The 21,472-nt window shown below is 44.9% G+C and overlaps 1 protein-coding gene across 1 annotated transcript in view; it reads left to right on the top strand.

The window, feature by feature from the left end:
* Positions 1-16,974: 16,974 nt before the first annotated feature.
* The window catches only part of MAN2C1 (mannosidase alpha class 2C member 1), a 72,014-nt gene continuing 67,516 nt past the window's right edge, over positions 16,975-21,472 (top strand). Inside the window, exons 1-3 of the mRNA XM_040413804.1 lie at positions 16,975-17,107; positions 19,157-19,282; positions 21,144-21,267. Coding sequence (XP_040269738.1) covers positions 16,995-17,107; positions 19,157-19,282; positions 21,144-21,267 — 363 coding nt within the window. The 5' untranslated portion in view covers positions 16,975-16,994. The remainder of the gene's footprint in view (positions 17,108-19,156; positions 19,283-21,143; positions 21,268-21,472) is intronic.

Below are 21,472 nucleotides of genomic sequence, written 5' to 3'. Positions count from 1 at the left end.
AATTATGCACTCAAACACACCCAGGCCCAGCAAATTCTGGCACCACAAAGCCAACAGAAAAACCATCAGTTATTAATTTAGCCATCTGGGTAACGGTCAAGACAAGGCAGAATGTTTTGCAACCTCACTGGTGTCTAGACTTTTTAACAACAGCTCTTTGGGGCTAGGAAAAGGTGGCGCAGGTTGACCAAACTCCTTGAAGCAGCAGTTCATAGGATGAGCAGCCTTACAAAAAGAACACTCATGGCAATAATGACAATTATTCCACCATTTACAAGTGGCCTCATTAAAGGCAAAAAAAAAAACTCCCTTTTTGAGAGTGGTCTTCCCAGGGGTTGCCTGTTTAACAACTGCCGCACTCTGGGGTAGCATCAAATTCAGCCATAAGTCAACATCTCCTTCCCCCCGCCGATTTAATGGAAGAATGGATTGCTATCGCCTGGCGAAAAGATTCGTCATTGTGGTACCAAGCCAGTTCTCCAAAATCACAATAAGCTTTCAGGACACTATCGACATGTTGGATGAGACCCCTTCATCTATCAGGAAAACACGGACTCAAAACCACAGCATGAATACAGAATGCTTGAAGCCAATTAATCAAGGAACTATTCCTTTTCTTATCCTCCTCAACCTTATCTCTTTTCTCAGTACGAACTAAGTGATCTTTAGAAGACGGTAACAATGCCAGTAAATCAACAAATTAACACTAAAAGACAAGTGAAACCCCAAAGGCGTCGACCCCATACCTCTATCTAAAATTGGTACTGAATTCATGCTAGAGGTTAGAAGTTTGGAAGAACCAACATTCTGCAAACTAGCTGAACTAACAGTAGAAGAAGAAGTAGGAGGAACCAACACTCCAGCAAAAAGCATACCAAAAACCCCAGGTGCAAAAAAAAGTGTTGAAAACTGCCACTAAAATCTGTGTGAATCCACCCTGTGGGTAGTGTCACTCATAGGGGAAGATTTATCAAAACGGAACTTCTCCCTGATCTCCGCTCGTGGGAGGCGTTCCTAAAAAAGGCTATGGGGAAGATTTATCAAAACTGATGCTAAGGAAAACTGACTTGGTTGCACATAGCAACCAATCAGACTCCATTTATCTTTTTTAGAGCCCCTTTTAAAACTAAAAAGGATCAATCTGATTGGTTGCTATGGGCAACTAAATCAGTTTTTCTTAGGATCATTTAAAAAAAAAATTTATATAATTTTTGAGTATTCATATGAAATAGTATGAAATCATGTATAAAAGTTGTACATAGAGTTCATGTACATAGCATCATTTTTGATGAATCTTCCCCGTAGCCTTTTTTTCAAGTCATTTGGTCTTTTTTTTTTTTTAACAGGGTGTTTTTCTGCAACTATTATACAAAAATGCCAGCTCCAGATTCATGGGTGCCTTTGGGAATTATTGAACACAGAACAAACATGGCGTCTGTTGTAGTGGCATTAAAAACTTTTGATGCATTTTTAGTAATTGCTGTTAGTCTGGTTTTCTCTCATTTTCTGCCCTTTTTGACCCATAGACCTCCATTTTTTTTTTTGGCCCTGCTTGAAAAAAAATAGCAATGTGTGTGGCATTTTTAACCCCTTCACGACATCCACAGTGTGAGTTTGGTGGATGTCAGGTCTTTGAAGATGGCGCCCGCTCCGAAGTAGAGTGCACGACATAGCTACCGTGTGCCTCCTGTTTCATACAGCAGATACCCGCGGCTAATGACCGCGATCGGGATCCCTCTAGGAGGGGGCTGAGGAGGTGAGACGTAGGCTATAGCAGCGAGTAAACCCTACCTTCAGCATGCTGTCTGGTCATATAGGAGAATACAGCACCACATGACTCTTACATCCAGTGATGTCTCCTCAAATATACTGTAGATGTTCTCTCTACTCATCTGAACCATTTGAACCAGACTGCCATGACAACTTTTTCCAGCTGCATCGCATCTCTGTAGAGTTTGTTACGTAGACATCTTAGATTCCTCACTTTTCCATCATCCTTCCAACCATCTAAATGCAAATTCCCTATCCTGGCACTATCCCAACACTGTGCACGCTGTGCCCCCCAATGCCCCCCATCTACTATAGTGCAGGAAACACAGAGTTCCCAGTAGTAAATAATGCACTCTATATTGCCCCCGAAAATTCCCCCAGTAATAGTAATGCCGCTATGTTCACGTAAGTATTTAAAATGCTTCTATAATCAATCCCACTATCCACCAGTCTTGGCATGGTAGCTCCAAACCTTCAATTGTAAATGAAGGGCTTTATGTAATAGGAACTCATATCTACATCTGAGTATGGTGTCTGTAGTTTCACATTATACACACAGCATCCCAGTTAGTATTCTTTTACCCCTACCTCATGATCTCACTTAATATCTAGTGTGGACCTGGGATGCCACATAAGATCATATTATTCCTCTTCATTTCAACCTTGGTTGGACACTAGAGAAGACGTATAACGACTTTCTTTATGTGCCACCAATTATATACAATAAGGCACAAAATGGAGATTAGTGGTCATAATATGGAGTTCAACAAAACACCTGGATCCATATACATAGATGATAAACTCAGTGATGTCACAGTACAAGGATAGCCCATACAGTGATGTCATAGCATAATGATAATGCAGATAGTGATGTCACAGCAGAGGTACAGTAAATGGTGAAGTCACATCTAAAGGTTAAAGGTTAAACCCGTTAAAGGTCCATCCAGTCCAGTGCTGTGGGTCTGGTGTCTGTGTAACAACTGCCAGTCCATGCATACCATACCATGAGACCTGTGACCAATGCATCTAAACTTAAGGGGGTTGTCCCACAAAAAATAGTATACAGTTTTCAAACCATCCAAAAATGTTGTATAGCCATTGAGTTATTCAGTAAAATGCACATGTATAGCGACACCTGCTGTTTGTTCATTTTATTATTTCTTTATCCAGCTCACTAATATCGCTGCACATGCTCAGTTTAAACCTTTAACTGCCTCCTGAGCTGTCATAGGGAGAGAGCTGCAGCAGAATGGACACGCCCCCTGAGCTGTGATAGGGAGAGAGCTGCAGCAGAATGGACATGCCCCCTTATCTGCAGGCAAGACACTCCCCTTGAGCTGTCAGCTTGATATAAATCTATCAGACCATGTGAGCTACAGGGCTGGTTCTAGCTTTGTTACAAAGGTATTTGTCATGTACTATATGATGTGTGATTTAAAGTTTTTACATCAATCATGGCATAACCCTTTAATTTTTCAGTGAAAAAACATTCTGCTGTTAACTTGACCTCATTATTTCCTGCACCGCTACAGTGTGCCAACATCTTCTGCTGCTAAGGGACCCTGCCTTGCATCTCACAGCAATGCTCAACACCAACATCAGGCAAGAGGACCCCTAAGCCAGGGAATGCCCCAAATGGAAGAAAGGTATGCCCTTCCCATCGCTGCGCGGCCAGACGATTTGCCTGAACAGATCTCAGGAGTAAAAGAGCACCTTGTAGAGGCTATGGGGTGAAATAATAATTGGAACCCCCAAAAGTGGACACATTTTGGAAACTCCACCCCACAAGGTATTAAGGGGTGCAGTGAGCATTTTGACGTCAAAGGTATTTTGCAGAAATTAATGCCCGGCAGACCACGCAAAATGAAAATTGCAAATTTTCCACATATATGGCATTTCAGTGTCCAACATGCTGTGCCCACCTATCTGAGACTCATACCACACTTCTCACAATCAGTGAGGAGGCACGGACTTACCTGTATCTACTTATGGCTCCTAACGTGGAACACCTAATGAAAGAGTTTAACTTAACCACCTCAGCCCCCAGTGCTTAAACACCCTGAAAGACCAGGCCACTTTTTACACTTCTGACCTACACTACTTTCACCATTTATTGCTCGGTCATGCAACTTACCACCCAAATGAATTTTGCCTCCTTTTCTTCTCACTAATAGAGCTTTCATTTGGTGGTATTTCATTGCTGCTGACATTTTTACTTTTTTTGTTATTAATCGAAATTTAACGATTTTTTTGCAAAAAAATGACATTTTTCACTTTCAGTTGTAAAATTTTGCAAAAAAAACAAGATCCATATATAAATTTTGCTCTAAATTTATTGTCCTACATGTCTTTGATAAAAAAAAAATGTTTGGGTAAAAAAAAAATGGTTTGGGTAAAAGTTATAGCGTTTACAAACTATGGTACAAAAATGTGAATTTCCGCTTTTTGAAGCAGCTCTGACTTTCTGAGCACCTGTCATGTTTCCTGAGGTTCTACAATGGCCAGACAGTACAAACACCCCACAAATGACCCCATTTCGGAAAGTACACACCCTAAGGTATTCACTGATGGGCATAGTGAGTTCATAGAACTTTTTATTTTTTGTCACAAGTTAGCGGAAAATTATGATTTATTTTTTTTTTTTTTTTATTACAAAGTCTCATATTCCACTAACTTGTGACAAAAAATAAAAAGTTCTATGAACTCACTATGCCCATCAGCGAATACCTTGGGGTCTCTTCTTTCCAAAATGGGGTCACTTGTGGGGTATTTCTACTGCCCTGGCATTCTAGGGGCCCAAATGTGTGGTAAGGAGTTTGAAATCAAATTCTGTAAAAAATGACGAGTGAAATCCGAAAGGTGCTCTTTGGAATATGGGCCCCTTTGCCCATCTAGGCTGCAAAAAAGTGTCACACATCTGGTATCTCCGTACTCAGGAGAAGGTGGGGAATGTGTTTTGGGGTGTCTTTTTACATATACCCATGCTGGGTGAGAGAAATATCTTGGTCAAATGCCAACTTTGTATAAAAAAATGGGAAAAGTTGTCTTTTGCCAAGATATTTCTCTCACCCAGCATGGGTATATGTAAAATGACACCCCAAAACACATTCCCCAACTTCTACTGAGTACGGAGATACCAGATGTGTGACACTTTTTTGCAGCCTAGGTGGGCAAAGGGGCCCATATTCCAAAGAGCACCTTTCGGATTTCACTCGTCATTTTTTACAGAATTTGATTTCAAACTCCTTACCACACATTTGGGCCCCTAGAATGCCAGGGCAGTATAACTACCCCACAAGTGACCCCATTTTGGAAAGAAGAGACCCCAAGGTATTCACTGATGGGCATGGCGAGTTCATGGAAGTTTTTATTTTTTGTCACAAGTTAGTGGAATATGAGACTTTGTATGAAAAAAAAAAAAAAAAAAAAATCATCATTTTCCACTAACTTGTGACAAAAAATAAAAAATTCTAGGAACTCGCCATGCCCCTCACGGAATACCTTGGGGTGTCTTCTTTCCAAAATGGGGTCACTTGTGGGGTAGTTATACTGCCCTGGCATTCTAGGGGCCCAAATGTGTGGTAAGGAGTTTGAAATCAAATTCTGTAAAAAATGACGAGTGAAATCCGAAAGGTGCTCTTTGGAATATGGGCCCCTTTGCCCACCTAGGCTGCAAAAAAGTGTCACACATCTGGTATCTCCTTATTCAGTAGAAGTTGGGGAATGTGTTTTGGGGTGTCTTTTTACATATACCCATGCTGGGTGAGATAAATATCTTGGTCAAATGCCAACTTTGTATAAAAAAATGGGAAAAGTTGTCTTTTGCCAAGATATTTCTCTCACCCAGCATGGGTATATGTAAAATGACACCCCAAAACACATTCCCCAACTTCTACTGAGTACGGAGATACCAGATGTGTGACACTTTTTTGCAGCCTAGGTGGGCAAAGGGGCCCATATTCCAAAGAGCACCTTTCGGATTTCACTCGTCATTTTTTACAGAATTTGATTTCAAACTCCTTACCACACATTTGGGCCCCTAGAATGCCAGGGCAGTATAACTACCCCACAAGTGACCCCATTTTGGAAAGAAGAGACCCCAAGGTATTCACTGATGGGCATGGCGAGTTCATGGAAGTTTTTATTTTTTGTCACAAGTTAGTGGAATATGAGACTTTGTATGAAAAAAAAAAAGAAAAAAAAAAATCATCATTTTCCACTAACTTGTGACAAAAAATAAAAAATTCTAGGAACTCGCCATGCCCCTCACGAAATACCTTGGGGTGTCTTCTTTCCAAAATGGGGTCACTTGTGGGGTAGTTATACTGCCCTGGCATTCTAGGGGCCCAAATGTGTGGTAAGGAGTTTGAAATCAAATTCTGTAAAAAATGACGAGTGAAATCCGAAAGGTGCTCTTTGGAATATGGGCCCCTTTGCCCACCTAGGCTGCAAAAAAGTGTCACACATCTGGTATCTCCTTATTCAGTAGAAGTTGGGGAATGTGTTTTGGGGTGTCTTTTTACATATACCCATGCTGGGTGAGATAAATATCTTGGTCAAATGCCAACTTTGTATAAAAAAATGGGAAAAGTTGTCTTTTGCCAAGATATTTCTCTCACCCAGCATGGGTATATGTAAAATGACACCCCAAAACACATTCCCCAACTTCTACTGAGTACGGAGATACCAGATGTGTGACACTTTTTTGCAGCCTAGGTGGGCAAAGGGGCCCATATTCCAAAGAGCACCTTTCGGATTTCACTCGTCATTTCTTACAGAATTTGATTTCAAACTCCTTACCACACATTTGGGCCCCTAGAATGCCAGGGCAGTATAACTACCCCACAAGTGACCCCATTTTGGAAAGAAGACATCCCAAGGTATTCGCTGATGGGCATAGTGAGTTCATGGAAGTTTTTATTTTTTGTCACAAGTTAGTGGAATATGAGACTTTGTATGTAAAAAAAAAAAAAAAAAAAAAAATCATAATTTTCCACTAACTTGTGACAAAAAATAAAAAATTCTAGGAACTCGCCATGCCCCTCACGGAATACCTTGGGGTGTCTTCTTTCCAAAATAGGGTCACTTGTGGGGTAGTTATACTGCCCTGGCATTTTCCAGGGGCCCTAATGTGTGGTAAGTAGGTAAATGACCTGTGAAATCCGAAAGGTGCTCTTTGGAATGTGGGCCCCTTTGCCCACCTAGGCTGCAAAAAAGTGTCACACATCTGGTATCGCCGTACTCGGGAGAAGTTGGGGAATGTGTTTTGTGGTGTCATTTTACATATACCCATGCTGGGTGAGAGAAATATCTTGGCAAAAGACAACTTTTCCCATTTTTTTTATACAAAGTTGGCATTTGACCAAGATATTTATCTCACCCAGCATGGGTATATGTAAAATGACACCCCAAAACACATTCACCAACTTCTACTGAATACGGAGATACCACATGTGTGACACTTTTTTGCAGCCTAGGTGGGCAAAGGGGCCCAAATTCCTTTTAGGAGGGCATTTTTAGACATTTGGATACCAGGCTTCTTCTCACGCTTTGGGGCCCCTAAAATGCCAGGGCAGTATAAATACCCCACATGTGACCCCATTTTGGAAAGAAGACACCCCAAGGTATTCAATGAGGGGCATGGCGAGTTCATAGAAAAAAAAAATTTTTGGCACAAGTTAGCGGAAATTGATTTTTTTTTTTTTTTTTTTCTCACAAAGTCTCCCTTTCCGCTAACTTGGGACAGAAATTTCAATCTTTCATGGACTCAATATGCCCCTCAGCGAATACCTTGGGGTGTCTTCTTTCCAAAATAGTGTTATTTGTGGGGTGTTTGTACTGCCCTGGCATTTGAGGGTCTCCGCAATCATTACATGTATGCCCAGCATTAGGAGTTTCTGCTATTCTCCTTATATTGAGCATACAGGTAATGAGATTTTTTTTTTCCGTTCAGCCTCTGGGCTGAAAGAAAAAAATGAACGGCACAGATTTCTTCATTCGCATCAATCAATGTGGATGAAAAAATCTCTGCCAAAAAAAGAAAAAGGAGGGGAAAGGCGTCTGCCAGGACATAGGAGCTCCGCCCAACATCCATGCCCACTTAGCTCGTATGCCCTGGCAAACCCGATTTCTCCATTCACATCAATCGATGTGGATGAATAAATCATTGCCGGGATTTTTTTTTTTATATATACAAAGTGTTTGCCAAAGTATATGAACACCGCCACCTCCTCAGCTCATATGCCTCGGCAAACATATCTTTTACTGCAGAGGAGAAATCTCGTCTTGCAGCGCCGCATACACCGACTTGCGTGTAATCTGACAGCAGCGCAATGCTTCTGTCCGAATGCACATCAGTGCTGCAGCTAGTCGATCGGTTGGTCCACCTGAAAGGTAAAAAAAAAAAAAAAAAAAAAGAAAAAACCAGGCCGCAAAGCAATAACTTTATTAACTTTGGAACAGAACATATTAACTTTTTTTAACTTTTGTAACTTTTTTACTTACCGGTAATTTTTTTTTTGTTTAGTTTTTTTTACCTTTATAGAACAAACCTCTCCTTCCCCATGGGACAATGTGCAAAGCGCAAATCGCCAAAAGATGTGGCGAAGTACGTTATGCACTTTATCCCAGGTGAAAGGAGAGGTTTGCAGCAGCTGTGAGTAAAAGGGCCCTAATAGCCCTGTGTGCCTGTCCTGTGAGATGCAATCCCTATGCTAGGTGTACCTGTGTGTGGTACTTCCGGAAACACTCACCTAAGCATAGGGCAGGGTGGTCAGGGCAGTCAGGACAGAAATAGCGGGTGTCACGCCTTATTCCACTCCTGCTACAGACACGACATTTTTTTCGGGGTGGCGGTTGGGTTGAGGTACCAGCAACGACACTGGGGAAATGTCGCTCGTGTAGACGGCTAACTACACTGGTGGATGGGGCCACGGAACCTCCTGGGTAAAGGAGGTTCGCGATGATCTCTTCCTGGAATTTGAGGAAGGATCCTGTTCTCCCAGCCTTACTGTAGAGAACAAAACTATTGTACAGCGCCAATTGAATTAAATATACAGACACCTTCTTATACCAGCGTCTGGTTCTGCGGGAAACTAAATAGGGAGCCAACATCTGGTCATTGAAGTCCACCCCTCCCATGAGCGCATTATAGTCGTGGACTGAGAGGGGCTTTTCAATGACACGGGTTGCCCTTTCAATTTGGATTGTCGTGTCTGCGTGAATGGAGGAGAGCATGTAAACGTCACGCTTGTCTCTCCATTTCACCGCGAGCAGTTCTTCGTTACACAAGGCAGCCCTCTCCCCCCTTGCAAGACGGGTGGTTACAAGCCGTTGGGGGAAGCCCACGCGACTAGTTCGCGCGGTGCCACAGGCGCAAATCCGTTCTAGAAACAAATGCCTAAAGAGGGCCACACTTGTGTAAAAATTGTCCACATAAAGATGGTACCCCTTGCCGAATAAGGGTGACACCAAGTCCCAGACTGTCTTCCCACTGCTCCCCAGGTAGTCAGGGCAACCGACCGGCTCCAGGGTCTGATCTTTTCCCTCATAGATCCGAAATTTGTGGGTATAGCCTGTGGCCCTTTCACAGAGCTTATACAATTTGACCCCATACCGGGCACGCTTGCTTGGGATGTATTGTTTGAAGCCAAGGCGCCCGGTAAAATGTATTAGGGACTCGTCTACGCAGATGTTTTGCTCAGGGGTATACAAATCTGCAAATTTCTGGTTGAAATGGTCTATGAGGGGCCGAATTTTGTGGAGCCGGTCAAAAGCTGGGTGGCCTCTGGGACGGGAGGTGGTGTTGTCGCTAAAATGCAGAAAACGCAGGATGGTCTCAAATCGTGTCCTGGACATAGCAGCAGAGAACATGGGCATGTGATGAATTGGGTTCGTGGACCAATATGACCGCAATTCATGCTTTTTTGTCAGGCCCATGTTGAGGAGAAGGCCCAGAAAAATTTTAAGTTCGGAAACTTGGACTGGTTTCCACCGGAAAGGCTGGGCATAATAGCTTTCCGGGTTTGCGGTTATAAATTGTGTGGCATATTGGTTGGTCTCTGCCACGACTAAGTCCAAGAGCTCCGCAGTCAAGAACAGCTCAAAAAATCCCAGGGCCGAAGCGATTTGAGCCGTCTCAACCCGAACTCCAGACTGGGCGGTGAAAGGGGGAACTACAGGTGCGGCTGAAGTTGGTGACTGCCAATCAGGGTTTGCCAGCACCTCAGGGACTCTAGGGGGTCTACGGGCCTGTCTGCGCGGTGGCTGCGACGGGGTAACTACTGCACGTGCCACCGTACCAGCTTCAACTGCCCTTCTGGTGCTCGCTACTTCACCAGGTTGTACGGCAGTGCTGGTACTAGGTCCAGGAAGGGCTGCGCTGCTGGTGTATGCCTCACCACGTGATCCGGCAGCGACAGCCCCACTCTGCTGCTCTTGAAGCGGATCCTGCGTAACCTGTGGTCTAGCGACACGGGGCCGGGTACGCCTGGTGCTGCCAGGGACCTCAACCTCCTCGTCCGAACTTTGGGTCAGAGAGCCACTGCTTTCTACAGGTTCATATTCTGACCCGCTAGATTCGTCAGATGAGGGTTCCCACTCCTCATCCGACTGGGTCAGAATCCTGTAGGCCTCTTCAGAAGAATACCCCCTGTTTGACATTTTGGACTACTAAATTTAGGGGTATTCCCTGAGACTACCCAAGAAAAAAAGCAAACCTGTCTTACAAAGGGGAGGCTAGCGAAGTACCGGAGGCCGCTGCGGTTGATAAAAAATATCAAAACTGATTTTTTTATCGCCGCAGTGCGTGTAAAGTGAATGTGCAGTGATCAAAAAATAATAATTTTTTGTCACTGCGGTGGGGCGGGCGTGGGTGAACGCACGTGTGGGCGACCGATCAGGCCTGATCGGGCAAACACTGCGTTTTGGGTGGAGGGCGAACTAAAGTGACACTAATACTAGGGTTGTCCCGATACCGATACTAGTATCGGTATCGGGACCGATTCCGAGTTTTCTCGGCGGTACTCAGCCGCCGATACCCCGCCCCGATACATAAATAGAATACTATGGGCGTAACTATGGGCGGGGCCCGGTGCAGTCACTGTACTCTTACACCGGGCCCCGCCGCTCACCAAAGTATTTATAAACGTGAATCCTTATCCTGTTATTAAGTTGAACTAACGCTGCCCTCTCCCATGTTCCCCTGTATCCCCCTGTATCCCCACAGCACTTACTTAAGCTTCCATAGCAGGCAGAGCAGACGGCAGCAGTAACGTCACTCACTGACGTAGAGCGCCTGCTCCGCCCACTTTATGAGTGAAGCAGGCGGAGCAGACGCGCGACGTCAGTGAGTGACGTTACTGGTGCCGTCTGCTCTGCCTGCTATGGAAGCTTAAGTAAGTGCTGTGGAGATACAGGGGGATACAGGGGAACATGGGAGAGGGCAGCGTTAGTTCAACTTAATAACAGGATAAGGATTCACGTTTATAAATACTTCGGTGAGCGGCGGGGCCCGGTGTATTGGGGGACACTGTTATGAGGGGGATCTGTGGATGACATATAGCAGTGTCATCCACAGATCCTCCCCATAACAGTTCCATCCACAGATCCCCTATAACAGCACCATCCACAGATCCCCCACCAAATAACAATGCCATCCTCAGATCCCCCCACCCCATAACAATGCCATCCACAGATATCCCACCCCATATCAGTACCATCCACAGATCCCCATAACAGTGCCATCCACAGATCCCCCATAACAGTGCCATCCACAGATCCCCCATAACAGTGCCATCCACAGATCCCCCATAACAGTGCCATCCACAGATCCCCCATAACAGTGCCATCCACAGATCCCCCCTAACAGTGCCATCCACAGATCCCCCATAACAGTGCCATCCACAGATCCCCCATAACAGTGCCATCCACAGATCCCCCATAACAGTGCCATCCACAGATCCCCATAACAGTGCCATCCACAGATCCCCCATAACAGTGCCATCCACAGATCCCCCATAACAGTGCAATCCACAGATCCCCCATAACAGTGCCATCCACAGGTCCCCCATAACAGTGCCATCCACAGATCCCCCACATGACAGTGCGTCATCCACAGATCCACAGATCCCCCAAAACGGTCACATGACATTTAAAAAAAGTATCGGTATTCGGTATCGGTGACTACTTGAAAAAAAGTATCGGTACTTGTACTCGGTCCTAAAAAAGTGGTATCGGGACAACCCTAACTAATACTATTATAGATCTGACCGTGATCAGTTTTGATCACTTACAGATACTATAAAAGTACAAATGCTGATTAGCGATACGCTAATCAGCGAATAAAAGTGACTGCGGTGCGGTGGGGTGGGCGCTAACTGACGCTAACTACCTAACCAAGGGGCCTAAACTATCCCTAAAACCTAACAGCCAATACCAGTGAAAAAAAAAAAGTGACAGTTTACACTGATCACTTTTTTTCCTTTCACTAGTGATTGACAGGGGCGATCAAAGGGGTGATCAAAGGGTTAATTGGGGTGCAGGGGGGTGATCTGGGGCTAAGGTGTGCTGTTTGGTGTACTCACTGTGAAGTCTGCTCCTGTGCTGGATCCAACCGACGAAAAGGACCAGCACAGGAGCAGACAAGCCATATAACAGATCATATTTACTAATATGATCTGTTATATGGCTTGTGATTTGATTTTTTAAAAATCAGCAACCTGCCAGCGACGATCATTGGCTGGCAGGTTGCTGATGCAACTCTCCTCGAACTTTTGCCGGCCCGCGATGCGCATGCGCGGGCCGGCTGTGACCGAAATCTCGCGTCTCGCGAGAAGACGCGCCGGCGCGTCCAGGAGGAATGAAACAACCACCTCCAGGACGCGTCTGTGCGTACAGCGGTCCGGAGGTGGTTAAAGGGGTTCTGCACTTTCATTTAACTGATGATCTATCCTCTGGATAGATCATCAGCTTCTGATCGGCGGGGGTCCGACACCCGGGACCCCCGCCCATCAGCTGTTTGAGAAGGCAGAGCGCTCCAGCAGCGCCGCAGCCTTCTCACTGTTTACCGCCGGCCCACTGACGTCACGACTAGTATCAACTAGTGTGGGCGGGGCTAAGCTCTGTTCACTTGAATGGAGCTTAGCCCCGCCCAGGCCAGTTGATACTAGTCGTGACGTCACTGGACCAGCGGTAAACAGTGAGAAGGCTGCGGCGCTGCTGGAGCGCTCTGCCTTCTCAAACAGCTGATTGGCTGGGGGTCCCGGGTGTCGGACCCCTGCCGATCAGAAGCTGATGATCTATCCAGAGGATAGATCATCAGTTAAATGAAAGTGCAGAACCCCTTTAACTGTTCCATGTAGCTCCGGTTCTGCTCCCTGGGTCAGGTATGGACATGTCATGTGTGCCACTGTATCCAGTGACTGCTGTGTCCCCAAGCAACAAGTCACTGCTGAGTAAGTACACTGGATATAAAATGTCAGGTTTCTGTGCTGTAAAAAAATGAGACAAAGATGAATCATTTCAGAACTTTTTCCACCTTTAATGTGACCAATAAACTGTACAACTCAATTGAAAAATAAACTGAAATCTTTTAGGTGGAGGGAAGAAAACCAAAAAATATCATTGGGAGATAAAGAACTTTCTTTTGGACATATCAGCCAGTACACTATGCACATATCTTATCCCACTCCAACCCAGCACCTTTCCATTACTCAATCAGGGACTGGCTGGAACCTCATTTCAATTTCACAATAGGATTATTAACTATATAAATATAAGGATAAATATGAATCAATACCTATAACCAGATGTCATTGCACTCGGAGCGCTCCATATCTTTTGACTTGAGAGCAATAGCGCCATCTCTTGGATATATATATAAAGACTATTACCATAGCAGTGGAAATAACATTTCTATGAAGTGGATTCTCTATGAAGTAACTTTTTCTACAAAATAACAATTCACTTATTATCTTACCTTTTTATATTGTTTCCATTTTTTTTTACTTGTTTTGATTGTTTTTATTCTAAGTTAATTATTAAATAAATAGGTTTCAACTTTTATACTAATAGCAAATGTATTTTCTGATGACATGCGTATGGCACCTTTTTAGTATTTTAACAGATACATTTACATTACATTAGGACATATCTGGACTGTCATACACATTTTGGGATATTGGAGTGTCTCCCACATCCAAAAGTACCTAAAGAAATATATGTCTATACTATATATATTGCTATCAACATATACAGCCAGGGATATTCGGGTGCCCCCCACACCTATAATTTATCAGCAATAATCTATGTTGAATTAGAAGAATTATTAGCATCTCTTCTGCTCTTCCTTTTCCATTGATCACTGTAACTTACATCTATATTTTTCATACTATCCTCAAAATCCCACCGACCAGTGGTAAACAGAAGACATTCTTGACATGCACTGTACATGGTTCCATCTACTGTCCGCTCCCTGGAGGTGACCAAATCGTTTTCCCTCCTTTATGCAGTGGTAACACCTTTCTTAAACCCTATCATATCCAGTCTGAGAAACACAGAAATTCGATCAACCTTAAAGAAATGGATTCAATGTTCTAAACAGTAAGGGTACGACCACGCGACGTGGTCATGAGACGATCGGGGACACGGCTGTGCTACGGTCAATTAATATTAGGCAGCTGCCTTTTACTTAAAGGAAATGTGTCATCAGAAAATGACCTAATGTTTAAAACACGTTTTTATGTTTAACCACTTCACGACCGCCCATTGACTATAAACGTCCTTAGGGTGGTCGTTTATCTCTGAATCGACGTTGTGGAACGTCCTTTCAGAGATCGCAGCTGCAGAGCGGGGGGCCCGCTGTCAGTGACAGCAGGGTACCCCAGGGAGAAGGACCGTTCCTGGGTGTCCCTGCCTTCTGGATCGCTGTATACACAGCGCTTCCTGTCCCGGCCCAGTGGCAGGGGCGTAGCTATAGGGGGTGCAGATGTAGCAGTCGCGAGGGGGCCCAAAGACCCTTGTGCCGCATAAGAAGACACCAGTGTTTTGCACTGGGGCCGATAATCTTCAAGTTAGTCCTCTGGCTGGAGGAAAGAGGTTAGGTCAAGAATTTGGTTGGTTTAAATTTTTGTCTCAGGCAGCAGGAAGTCTATGTGCTCCCTTGCCCCGAGGGAAGTCTATGTGCTCCCAAGCACTGACGGAAGGGGGGGCCCAAGATGAATTCTTGCACCAGGGCCCATGAGCCTTTAGCTACGCTCCTGCCCGGTGGTCATGTGATGCAGGAGCTGTCGGGTCTTCCAAAAACCTCGATCAGCCCTGCACTGAGGCTGTACAGCGCTGTATTATGCTGTACAGCCTCTCTGGGGGGAGGGGGTGTATTTCCCTTGTAACAGGGGCTACTACGTCAGCCCCAGTTACAGGAGAAATCAATAGTTACAAAAAATAAAATAATGAAGTTAAATCATATGATATTATTATAGAGGCAGTTATTTTTTTACATTTTTTAAGTAATAAATTTGGGGGGAATTTCTTTTTTTTTTTAATGTGAAACAATTTTTTTTTTTTTTAAAAACACTTTATTTATTTTTATTTTACACTTTGTGTCCCCTATAAGGTCATACAAGACCTCTGGGGGACACAAAGTGTAAAATAAAAAAATTTCAAAAATAAAGTGTTTTGAAAAAAAAAATAGTTTCACATAAAAAAAAATTAAAAATCCCCCCCAAATCTATTACTTAAAAAATGTAAAAAAATAACTGCCTCTATAATAATATCATATGATTTACCCCATCAGGTGAACACCGCAAAAAATAAATAAATAAAAAATAAACATTGCGCCAAAACCGATTTTTTTTTTGTGAGCTCACCTCCCAAAAAACATAATGTTAATCAATAAAAAAGTTGTATGTACCCCAAAATGGTAGCAATAAAAACGACACCTCATCCCGCAAAAAAATTAGCCCTTACAGACCATAGCCAGAAAAAAAAATATGGCTCTATGAAAACTGCAACACAAAAACATGATTTATTTTTCTAAAAATGCTCTTATTGTGTAAAATGTAAAAAAATTTATAAATAAAAAATAGACATATTTGGTATCGCCGCGTCCGAAACAATTGGCTCTACAAAAATATCACATGATCTACCCCATGAGGTGAACTGTGTAAAAAAAAAAATATATTATGCCAAAACTGTTTTTTTTAGTCACCTCACAAAAAAACATAATATCAATCAATCAATCAAAAAGTCGTAAGTACCCCAAAATGGTAGCAATAAAAACATCACCTCGTCCTTCAAAAAACAAGCCCTCACACAAGACTATAGCCAGAAAAATTAAAAAATATGGCTCTAAGAAAATGACAACACAAAAACATGATTTTGTTTTCTAAAAATGTTTTTATTGTGTAAAACGTAAAAATAAAAACTAGACATATTTGGTATCGCTGCATCCGTAATGACAGTATACTTTTTTCCTTGCACTGGAACTCTATGGAGCACAGATGCCCCTGTATGGCATCAGTCTGAGGCATCCGTTTAATGTACACGTTTTTTTGTATACGTTAAACAGATGGGAAAAAAACGTAATGTGAACCCAACGTAAGGGCTTGTTCACACGAACGTGTGATGCCCGTTGCCGTACTGCGGACCACATTTGCGGATCCGCAATATATGGGCATCGTTCCGTGGCCATTCCACATGACGAATGTGGACCCATTCATTTAAATGGGTCTGCAAATCTGGAGATGCGGAACAGAAGAACGGAACAGAACACTACGGAGTGCTTTCTGGGGTTCCGTGCTTCCGCACCGCACAAAAATAGGACTTGCTCTATCTTTTTGCAGAATGGAAGGATCGCGGACCCATTCAAGTGATCCCTATGACAAGCCTTACAATTGTTTTGGGGCAGTTGGTGGATGGAATAGATGGTGCTGGTCATGGCTGGTGGGGGAGAAGCAGCAGAGGTGACATTTCGGTGGGGTATTAGTTGTCTGAAGGTTTTGGAGAATGTAGGTGATGAGGTACTTGTCCTGTAGGGTATTCTGGGCAGCAGACTGGAGCCGTTGTCCTCCCTACACTCTGTGCACATCCTAAAACGACCCCAGAAGTGCCCAGAGTGTATGGGCTCCCCTGAGGTCCCGTCAGTGACAGCTCACAGTAATAATAATAAGCTGGGCGCCATGCCGGCTCTTCCTCTTCCGGTGTACACAGTGCTCTGTGCAGAAGCTATGGAGGAGCCGCCATCCCGCCGCCTGGTGCTCAAGAACAGGAGGGCGACCCTGGAGAGGGTGGAGAAGTTTATCTCCGAGCTGTACTTCACCGACTGCAACCTGCGGGGGAGGTGAGCGGTGCCCCCCAGACGTCACTGAGGCGGCTGATGACGTCATCAGTGGTGGGCATGCCTGGTGGCTGGCCTGTCTTATCTTCCCCAGAGCCTCTGCTGTCAGACGTCACTGAGGCAGCTGATGACGTCATCAGTGGTGGGCATGCCTGGTGGCTGGCCTGTCTCATCTCCACTGCACAGATTCACCCCCATGATTTTTTATCTGACAGTGGTAGCCGCCATATTACATCTATGATGACCACATGTTTGTCATTGGTAGAGATGAGCGAGTTTCATGTTATGAAATTCGTTCGCGCTTTGTTTGATGGTAAAAGCAGAATTGCGTTATGGATTCCGTTACCACGCACCATAACGCAATTCTATGACGGAATGCCTTTAGGAGGCATTCCGTCATAATAGAAGTCTGAGGGCTGCAGGGGATTCTGCTTTTCGGGAATGAGCCGTACTAATCGGATGGTTACACGTATCGCATGACGGCGAGTCTCAGAAATGTCACTATTTTAGAGCAGTGATTTGGATGTGAAAAGTCCCGCTCGTCTTGCGCTTCGTAACCCGCCTCCATAAATCCAGGTGTTGAATTATTTGCAGCTGTTGCGTCGCAGTTAAGGGGTTGTCCGGGTTCACCCCGACCCCCCTGATATGCTCTGGATTGCGCAGGGGGAGGGCTTTTTTATGTTTTTACACTGCTAGGCGGAGGTTTCCGCCGAGCAGTGTATTTGGTGACCTCACCGGCTCTGATGGGCGGGCTTTAACACTACCTTACAGGCTAGGGCAGCGCTATAGCCCACCCATTTGTTCCGGTGACATCACCGGGCTCACTGATAGGCGGAGGCCTCTGCCTAGCGGTTCCTATGGAGAGCCCAGGACGTCACCGGATCTCCTAAAAAAGCCTTTGTCTTGTGTAATTAAGCGCAGGGCAGAGAAGAGCATCGAAGGATGAAATCCTACGATGCTCATATTAGGGGGGCTGCCTGGGTGAGAATGGGGATATGTCCGGGTGCACTTCCTAATGTGCTGTGATTGTCCATATTGCCTCCTTTGCTGGCTGGATTCATTTTCCCATCACATTATACACTGCTTGTTTCCATGGTTACGACCACCCTGCAATCCATCGTTGGTGGTCGTGCTTGCACACTATAGGAAAAAGCTCTGGCTTATGCAAGCTCCCACAGTCCTGCCAACCAGAGAGGCCAGAGCTTTTTCCTGTAGTGTACAAACACGGCTACCACTGATGGATTGCAGGGTGGTCGTAACCATGGATATAAGCAGTGTATAAGGTGATAGAAAAATGAATCCAGCCAGCAAAGGAGACAATATGGATATTCACAATACATTAGTAAGTGGCTTGTAGTAACTTTCTCTATATGATGCCATTTGCTGAGGTGACACAACCCTTTTAAAGGAGTTGTCCAGCCTTGGACACATCAACCTCGGGGTCCTCCTTGTCCCTCACCCACCTGTCCATGCCTCCAGCACGACTCCGTTCCTGGCCTATTCTGGTCTTGGTCGTCATGTACCGTCCAAGCCACAGTGTGATCACGGAGCCACGCTGCTTCCTTCTGGAATGGAGCGGCAGTGGGACAGTAGACAGGGGGTTGGGATTTTTTATGTGGAGGACCCCAGGGGTGTCGGCTCTAAGGCCGGGATTCTACAGTGTCACTGCCATAATAGGGGTCAGGACAGGGGAGAGGTTCACCTTCACTGAGATTTGCTGCAGAACATTTCAAAATATTAACATTTTATCTATTTTTCAGTAAATCGCAGTGAAGGTAGAACATTCGTATTTCTTTAATCTGGATGATATTCCCTCCACATGTGACAGAGCCCATTCTACAGTGCGTTATCAGGTGCCATGGCTGGCGTAGTCCTCACTTACAGTATATACTGTATGTGGACTCTTGTAGTCTGGGGCCGGTGGGATTGTAGTCCTTTTTGTCTTGGTCCATGGGCACAGCCATGTTACAGACAGAGCAGTATGTACAGATGTGATGTATTCCTATATTCTCTCCCTTATTACAATCATTTTGGATTGTGTACGTGGTACAGATTGTACGGCACGACGTGTCCAGTGGATTCTCTCTCCTACTTTCTGACAGAGAAGAGGATCTCCTATCACGACGCTGTGAAGCGGGACTTTCAGACGGCTCATGTTGGACAAACCTTTGGCCCGACGTAAGTGTAATAAAATCCTGCACACAGTTTATTGGGTTTAACCGATGATCTATTAATTCGTTTAAAACACTGTGTGGCTTTTGTTGCCCCCGTGTCTCAGCTGCCCAGCAGCCACTACCCGGAAACCGTACCCTGAAGCTTGGGCTACATGCACACGACCGTGTGCCCCCCGTGGCCGTATTGCGGCCCGCATACAGCGGGTCTGCAATACACGGGCATCGGTCGTGTGCATTCTGCATCACGGATCGCGGACCCATTCACTTGAATGGGTCCGCAATCACGGAGATGCGGAATGGAGGCACGGATCGGAAACCCATGGAAGCACTACAGAGTGCTTCCATTTTGTTTCTGGCCGTGCCTCTGCACCGCAAAAAAGTAGAGCATGCACTACTTTTTTGCGATGCGGACCGTCGGATGCGGATCGCAGCACGGGCATGGAGCCCTAACGTTCGTGTGTATCTAGCCTTAGGCTACATGCACACGACCGTATGTGTTTTGCGGTCCGCAAATTGCAGATCCGCAAAATAAAACGGATGACATCCGTATGCCATCTGTTTTTTTTTTTTGCGGATCCGTTGTATCAATGCCTAAAACGGACAAGAATGGGACGTGTTATTATTTTTTTGCGGGGCTACGGAACGGACATACGGATGTGGATAGCACACGGTGTGCTGTCCGCATTTTATGCGGAACCATTGAAATGAATAGGTCTGCGTCCTATCCGCAAAAAAAAAAAAACGGACCGGACACGGAAACAAAATACGTTCGTCTGCATGAGGCCTTATATTGAGGACTCGTACCTACGTCATTTAACCCTTTAGCTGCTGCACTAATTTTCACCCTTTTGACCTACACAAATGAAACCTTAAAAATAACAAGGTTGTGCAGACAGGTTGTACATATTGATGACCTATCTAAACGGTGGGGATCCAACTCCCGGTACCCCCGCCGATCAGCTACTTGGAGAGGAGGCAGTGCTCGTATGAGTGCTGCTGCCTCCTCAAGATTACACTGCACGTTGTCTCACTTTCAGTGGCGGTGTACTGTAATTGCTAGTGATCGTTTCATTCAAGTGAATGGAATACGCACTTGTAATAACACTGTGCCGCCAAGACTTCGGAGGCGACGCACAGTGTAATCTTGGAGAAGAAGTATCGCTTATACGAGCGCCGCCTCCACTTCAAAAAGCTGATGGTATGGGTGCCGGGAGTGGACCCCCACGATCAGATATTGATGACCTATACTAAGATTTTGGCTATAATATAATAACATGATCGCAGGGCTAGCGCTAATATTCTAGAAGCATTTAAAGTCAGGGCACACTATCATTCTGGAAGTGTACAGGTTTGTGCTGTGGGCCGACCAGCCGTATAGTAGAAGTCACATTGTGATTTTTATAGACTTGCATGTGACTTGAAGTAGACATCTATATGTTCTTGGCTGTCAACGCATTTCAGGCGAGGATGTTCCCATTGTTTTGCGGTGGTTTTATACTGGATCTGAGTCTACATTGATGTCATCTGCTGTAGTGTAGGTATACCGACGTTTACCAGCCTGACCAAGCCTGAAAGGAAACTCTTGGCCACTGTCAGCTACGTGGAGGCCTCTGGATAAGTTTGATGTATGCCCCAGGAGCCTCCACCCAGTACATGGCAGGTGGACTCCACAAATCAAACGGTGATAGCACCCTAACCCCGAGGACCCGTCAACAGGATTCATCAGAATGTTTTCACTTTGACACAGTCACGACAAGGGAGGAACAGGCGTCATTGTGGTTGTTTTAAAAGTCAAAATGGCTTCCAAATGTACTACTTTCAGAAAAGTAACTTACTGTGACCAATAATGTCTAATTTTCTTGAAGGTGGTGGACCTGCTGGTTTAAAGTCCAGATTGTTATTCCCAAAGAATGGTCAGGACAGGAGGTTCATCTCATATGGGAAAGCGATGGTGAGGGATTGGTATGGAAGGATGGCATGCCAGTCCAGGTAGGAAATGGTTCTACACATGGTTCTAGAGTTGTAACCAGGTCTGTTGTTTGCTTTCAGTATTAAAGGGCCTCTCTCAACAGCTTTAGCTGCACTAATACTGGAGACAGAGACTCTGATGAAAACGCTGGGTCACTTACTTGTTTTGACTGTTGAGCAGCTCCGGCATGATCCGGGTCTGCTCAATACAGAGCACAAGCTTGGG

The sequence above is a fragment of the Bufo bufo genome, chromosome 1, assembly GCF_905171765.1.
Source record: "Bufo bufo chromosome 1, aBufBuf1.1, whole genome shotgun sequence".
Taxonomy (NCBI): Eukaryota; Metazoa; Chordata; class Amphibia; order Anura; family Bufonidae; genus Bufo; species Bufo bufo.
Note: the sequence above shows the minus strand (reverse complement) of the source record. Positions and strands in the feature narration are given on the sequence as shown.